The sequence below is a fragment of the Amborella trichopoda genome, chromosome 9 (assembly GCF_054954075.1).
Source record: "Amborella trichopoda isolate Santa Cruz 75 chromosome 9, AtrichopodaSantaCruz75HAP2 v2.0, whole genome shotgun sequence".
In the NCBI taxonomy this organism is placed as follows: domain Eukaryota; kingdom Viridiplantae; phylum Streptophyta; class Magnoliopsida; order Amborellales; family Amborellaceae; genus Amborella; species Amborella trichopoda.
The window spans coordinates 50,102,217-50,109,321 of NC_142344.1; the positions used below are offsets into that span (position 1 = coordinate 50,102,217).

At 35.1% G+C, this 7,105-nt stretch overlaps 1 protein-coding gene across 1 annotated transcript; it reads left to right on the plus strand.

Moving 5' to 3' along the window:
* The first annotated feature begins 213 nt into the window (after positions 1-213).
* Positions 214-4,476, plus strand: LOC18441670 (Pollen Ole e 1 allergen and extensin family protein). Its single transcript, XM_006851896.4, has 3 exons — positions 214-451; positions 3,228-3,606; positions 3,892-4,476. The coding sequence occupies exons 1-3, from the start codon at positions 298-300 to the stop codon at positions 4,241-4,243; spliced, it is 885 nt and encodes a 294-aa protein (XP_006851958.3). The 5' UTR covers positions 214-297; the 3' UTR covers positions 4,244-4,476.
* Positions 4,477-7,105: the final 2,629 nt, after the last annotated feature.

Here is a 7,105-nt window from a genome sequence, read left to right on the forward strand (position 1 = left end):
GAATGGAAGGGTGCCTCTTTTCTTTCACTCTTAACTCATAAATACCGCAGCGTCCAGCAACCAACAACCCTGCCTGCCAGCGCCCCAATTTCACCTTTTCCCCATTTGAAGTTCAGACTTGAGAGCCATTTTCTCTCTCTAAACTCTTTCAGTAACAACAGTGGAGTCCCTGCACTGTCTATATAGACGCATCAGTTGTTGTACTAAGAGGAGGGCATTCCTTGCATTTTCTCTCTCTAAAATTATTCAGTTGTTGAAGCAACACCAGGTGACCTGCAATTTCTCTCTCTAAACTCAATGAGAATGTATAGACTGTGGTTAGTGGTGGGGGTCGTGGTGGTGGTTGGTGCAATGGTGGAAGAGGCGGCAGCAGACACTATGGTTTCAGGCACTGTCTTCTGTGATGCGTGCAAAGACGGACAGAGGAGCTCCTTCGACTATCCGCTCTCTGGTAAACGCACACTGTTTTTTCTCACCTTCCTCAGCCATTTCTCTCCTCTCTTTGCTATATACTTTGGAATATCACTGCTCACTGCACTTAGCCATATCAAATGCTCAAAAAAAGCGACTCGGACTAGGTATTCGGTTGGCCGAAGCCAGTTACTTAGACCGAGTCCAAGTAACTCGGCCATGGCAGCTTCAAAAAAGGAAATAACAAAAATAAGGTATTTTATAAAGTAAAATACTTGTTAATGTTCTCACGCGATGTACGTTGAATGCTGTTAAATGCATAGTACTGGGCCTTGCTCGAAGGCCGACGCTTCGTAACTCCGGCGGTTCTGAGTCACCCGGACCGAGTATAGAAACACTGTCCATATCTCTCTTTATTTTATTTACTTTTAAGCACTCTCTTGTTTTTTGGGTTATTTAGTGGGAAAGACCGGGCCTTTATCCCTATCCGTTTTTTTAATAGATTGAAGAGTTATATTTTGAAATTATTAATTGAGAACATCTACAGTAGGAATAGATATCACTATGTGGTAACCGACGAACGAGGGGATTCTACTCCCACGACCCAGCCCCTTTTTTAAGAATTGAGCCCTACCTTTCCATGGAAATGAAGTGGGGGACCTAACCACCAGACTCAGCAATACTACGTCCAAGGCCCCAAGCCATTCTCCTAAGCGCTCTCTCCCCTTTGCTTGTTTGCATACCTCAAATTTGAAAGTCCCACGAAATCGTCAACCCATTTATCCTTGTCAGAAATGTATGTTCATGTATGTCCCATATCAGTTACATTTTCTATTTGAAAACTTGTTTCATGTGGGGTCGATCAATTCAAAAAATGTAAGGGGTCTATCTTAAAGATGGATGCTTAATATAGATACATGTAGGTGTACCCTATAAAAAACAAGCGAGAATTATTTAAATATCTGTTTTAGTTTTTATTATTATCAAAGTATCGAATATTTTAATTTATTAATTATATGTTCGAACTTCTTATCATTTTTTTTTTAAAAAAAGTAGAAACTACCTATTATTTTCGATTTTTCAAATTTTGATTTTTTAAAAATTGAATTTCTTTATTTTCCTGTTTTTGCGAAACCAAAAAATACAAACCCTTATGAAAACCTTCAACAACAAAACCGCCTCTCATAGAATCACAAATTTCAAGAGAGAAAGTATGAGAGAGGAATCTCTGTTGAACTATGACTACTACAAGAATTCATGCCCTCCAGCTGAGTTCATCATCCGCGACACTGTTAGCGAGCTCACTCGAAACCGATCCAATGTCCCTGCTGTTCTCTTGCGCCTTGCCTTGTTGAGGTCTCTCTTTAATAAACTCTCATCTTTGTCTTTTAATGGTTCTTGAATTGTTTCTCTCTTTGTCCATGTTTCTTTGGAGGTTTTCTTCGGATAGTTTGTTGTGGTTTCTCAAATTCGTGGTTTCTTTGTTTTCTGCCTCTAATTGAGTCTAGGGGTAGATTGATATAAGTTCTTGTTTCTTCGAAACAGTTCTGTATTTTGGTTCTATTCGTTTCTTGGGATATTTTCTCTCTCTTCATTCAATTTCTTGAGATGGTTTTCTCTCTCTTCACTCAATTTCATGGGATGGTTTTCTTATTCTTCTAGTTCTATTAGTTTTCTTTGTTTCTACGCATTTTCTTGCAGTTCTCAGGGGGTAGTTTTCTCTATCTTATTTTTATTTGAATTTGATTGCCTATACATGGGGTGGTTTTCTCTCTCCTCTTGTTTCTTTGAATTTCCTTACAGCTTTCATGGGTAGCTCTCTCTTTGTCGTTTAGTTGGATTTCTTGCATTTTTTAAGGAGTATTTTTTCTGTTTTTTTGGATTTTATAACATTTTTTAATAATCGAAATTGGTTTGATTTCAATTTTTGAAAAAATAAAAATTGATAGTTTCGATTTAGTTGGCCTGATTTCGGAAAATGTATAATTTCATCTTTTTTTTTTTAAATTGTTATTACGTCCAAAAAAAAAGACATATAACTAATAACTAAAATATTAAGTATTTTGGTAATAACGGAAACTAAAATAGATATTTACTTAATTTTTCCTAAAAACAATAAAAACTTACGGTTCAGACGTTTTCTTATTAAAATTATTTTTTTTAATTTTAAAAATTTATTTATTTATTCATATTCATGATCTCAGGGTTAGAGATTACATGTATGTAAAAATTAACTCCTAAAATAATAGATTTATTAAGAGGCCTACATTTCTACTGGGTCCTTTTCATTTTTCAGAGTGTTAAAAAGGAAAGGCACTTGCACATAAAAAATAATAAAATCATGTGAAACAAGGAGAGTCTGTTCTAGCCAAAAGAAATGCTGCTTCTGCAGGAGCATAATGTTAATTTGTTTGCAAATTTGAAAGTAAAATTATTTTTAGAACATCAGACTTTTGGGATACACCCTCCAACTTTAAAAAAATAAAAAATAAAAATAAAATTTAAAAAATCAAATGCATATTTCATTTGCTTGAAAAATTATTATCATAAAACTGAACAAAGAATGTCTAAATTTCAGAAGGAAAGATTTAAGAATTGAATAACTCAAAATTCAGTTTTTTTATTTGAAAATAATCATTTAGATCCCAAAAATTCAAATTAAAAAAAAAAAAAAATCCCCAAAGTATGTATTTTGCTGGAGAGAATTAATGTATCATCTCGATGGAATTGGGAATTTGTAAAATAAAATTTCAGTAGTTATTTCTTTGCTGGTTGATGCAAAATATTACAAAGAAAAATTGGGAATTTGGTTGCAGGAGCAAAGGTGGCTGTAGCCTGCGCTGGAAATGACGGTCAGGTCACTGTATGGAAGGAGGAGAGCACCAACTGGTTTGGCAACTATGGCATGCGATTCGAGGGCTCCCCGGACTTGAGCCGGTGCTTCGCACAGGTCGTGGCTAATCCCCAGGGTTCCAATTGCGGGATCGCCGGGGGTCCTGCTCGTGGCCTGAATCTAGTCTTCGACATGTTCGGTATGGAAATGTATGTTGTCGACTCACTGCTTTCACAACCTTCCCAACCAATGGCGTTTTGCCCTAAGTCTAACACCCCATCCCCACCTTCGCTTCCTTCGCCGCCTTCACCGCCTACCATGCATCCTATGCCCTTTTTCCAAGCCTCTGCTTGTTCTTCTGAGTAAGATATCCTTCTGTTCTCTGTTAGGTCTGATAGATGAAAGCAGTATTAGGGAACTTGGCCAGCCGAGTTGAGACTCGGCTGAGTTACTTGCCTTGGCCAAAGGCTGAGTACGTTAACCGAGGTAATTTGCAAAACATGGGATGAAAATTTAGGCAAAATTCCTAGTGTTCTATACTTCATTTTCTATTTTATAGAGTTTTTCTTTTAAGTATCTAGAATAGAAAATCTGTTTGGGAACCTTGAGGAAATTCTTGAAAATGAAATTTGGTGAGATTATCACAGATACTGGCTGATGCCGGAATACCGGTGTTACTGGAAGGTGGTGGGCCCTGGGACCAAAGTGGCTGTGGCATTCGGCCCAGCAGCTGCTCAAAAGTACGGGACCGACTTGCCTCTATATGAAGCCCTCCAAGGCCGAGGGGACCTCTACAGGACTCTGCTCAGAGAGGCAACGACCGCGCTCCTCAACTCCTACAACAGTCTGCAATTTGGGTACCCCACGCTCACAGTGGTTGGGAACATGAATTGGGCCTTACAGGCTTCTCCCCAGGAGGCGCTTAGGCAAGCCATGAGGTTCAAGAGGGCAAATGCAGGCACACCTGAAACACCATGTAGGTTCACACCCTGCAATTGATCATCAGTTGCTCATTCCTACATATGGGTTTGGTATCAGTATTTGTGTTTATTTGTGTTTGGTCATTATATGTGTATTAGATTGGTCCACTGAATAGTAGTCCACATATGAGATTCTATGTATATTGTGTTATAATTGAGTACTTGTGGGAATTGGTGTTTTGGTTGAGTGTAGGCCAGTTGGGTGTTCTTTTGGGCTAAAGATGAACCAGTTGGGTATTCTTTTGGGCTAAAGATGAATCATAAGCATTAACGCACTCATGCTGGTCCGAAGCCTGGATAAAAAGATGAGAGTTTTGTTAAGTAGGGCAGCTAGCGTAAAACGTTGTCACATCTTTTCATGAATCTTGAACTTATGCTTTGATAGAGTAGATGGCGGAATAGTACTTGCATAGCTGATCTCAAAAAAATATTTTTTAAATTCAAAAAATATGAGAATAAATGCTTAGAATCAAATGTTTTCTCACCATAATAGGAAGATCAATTGTGTTAAGTTGGAACAATCTACTCCTACACTCTCCTTGAAAGCCTAAATCACCGTCCTATTAACAAAAGGATGAGGAATTGGTAAAGCTCCGAATACCAGACAAACTTTAGAAATTTAAATTTATAAAAATGTAATTGATCTGGTAGATATGTGAGGATTCAAAATGGATAGTAATAAAATAAGGGCAACAGGATGCACTGGTTTTAAGGCTTATTTTATTTTTATTTAGATCATGATTGTCGAGGTGGATAATATTGATTTGCAGGATTTTTGGTATTGAAAATATATTTTTAACTGAATTTTTATTAATTACTTTGTTGATAACATAATTACTCTTTAATAATCTGACTAAGAATTTTTATTAATTACTTTGTTGATAACACAATTACTCTTTAATAAACTGACTAATGTTTCGTATGAGATGTTAGGGATCTACTCATTATGACTAATAATTCATTGCTTATATAAAGCGTGTGGTTTGGATAAGATTAAGGCCCTAAACAATCAAGTGGTGTACCTCTAAATCGAGTCAAAAGATAATTTTTCAGTAGCAAAAATCTTTTTGATGGTCTGAAAATATATTTTGGATCTCTATCTACAAAACTCAAATCTTCAAACTAGTGTAGATTGGCAAATTTATAAACATTTGAATATATTGAAAATTGACAGCCCAGATAATGTATTACAAGATGCACTATTTCCTAGACTCAAAATTCATTTTTTTTCACATCTATACGACCCTAGGTCGAGAAGATGGATTTAACGGTCTTTAAACATCGAAAGAATCTCTTTTAGTGAAATTTTTAAATGCGTCTTAATTTGATTATTAAGGGCCTCACTTTATATAAATTTTTTCCTTTTATTAAATTAATCCTGATAATGAAGTTTGACAATGTCTATTATTAAGTTATCAGAGATAAACTTATAGGTAGTTTCACATATAAGTTTAGGGAGTGTATGTAATGAGACTATTTACTTTTTATACAAAGTGATCACAATTTTTTATAATCATTTGATGTGAAATTTAATAATCTGGATGTGTCACAAAGTTTGAAAAAATTTATTTTGAAGTTTGAGCTTGATTAATGAAATAATTGCAACAACCCAACTTTACATTCAATGGTTAAGATTAATGTGACCACCTTGTATAAAAGATAAATGGTCTCATTTTATACTTTCCCATAAGTTTATCTTTTTGAAGGAAATTAAAATTACATAGCGATTAACACCCGAGAAAAACAAACAACCATGTTTTAGAGAGAGAAAAAAAAAAAAAATCGCTAATAAAATAAAAATAAAAATGTGAAGTCCTCTACTGCGGACTCACCACGATTATTAGAGTAAATAAAATACCCAGAAAAGGCCTCTCTCTCCTTCTCATGATTTGCAAATATCACTTTTTTTAATCGTCCTTAACCATTCACGTGCTTGCAAATATCACTTTTTTTTAATCGCCCTTTACAATTCACGTGCGTCCCCTTTATTGCTAGAACAATACAGATTTGCTTGCCACCAAACCCTTTTACAAAGAGTTTCGATGTGCGTACTCATCTTTTAATAGATAGTCATATTTATCACTTAAGGACGTACTCATCTTCTTAATAGATAAACGTACTAAACCAGACTCTATTGAAATTAAATAAACTCATTCTTCTCCTAAAAAAACACGTACTTCTTAAAAAAAAAAAGAAGACTTTATCAATTGAATAAAAAAAAATCATACTAATCTTACTTCTAAAAATTAACTCTAATAAAATAAAAATAAAAAACACACTCATAAAAACAACTTAATCAACCGAACCAAAAAAGATCATATTAATCTTACTTATAAAAATTAACCCTAATAAAATAAAAATAAAATACAGACTCGTAAAAATAACAAAAACAATTAAGTCCACAAAAATTCGAGAAGAATAAAAATGCTGAATCAATTTGATCTTGATATGCATCTTGATATGCTTCTCCTTTGGTTGGAGAAATCTCGACTTCGAGTTTTGAAATGTGGTGAGATGAAATTTGTATTAGTCTCGCAGCATTATTTGATATAAATGTTGAAAACACGATCCTGTTTGATATAAATGTTGAAAACACGATCCTGTGACCTATGAATTACTGCACGGATCAAAACACAACGATTGTGCACTGAAACTGAGAAACCCTAGAGTAATGGGTCATATGAATTATTTATGCCCTACAACATACTAAGGGAGCATCTTCGATAGGAGCACTTTTGAAAACTGAACCAACTTCAGTTATCAATTCTCATTTGAGGGCTTCCGTTTTCTCTTCATCAATATTTTCAAAAGGCTCTATCTCCTCTGCGATATCTTGTTTATCCATCTCTCCATTGATATCTTCATCAATATTTCCAAAAAG

What these genes read in the sequence shown, in the direction of transcription:
- LOC18441670 (XM_006851896.4), top strand. Translation starts at nt 298, where the DNA reads ATGAGAATGTATAGACTGTGGTTAGTGGTGGGGGTCGTGGTGGTGGTT. An exon ending in CTTCGACTATCCGCTCTCTG is followed by an intron (nt 452 to 3,227) that starts GTAAACGCACAC and finishes ATTTGGTTGCAG; the next exon opens with GAGCAAAGGTGGCTGTAGCC. An exon ending in GCCTCTGCTTGTTCTTCTGA is followed by an intron (nt 3,607 to 3,891) that starts GTAAGATATCCT and finishes AGATTATCACAG; the next exon opens with ATACTGGCTGATGCCGGAAT.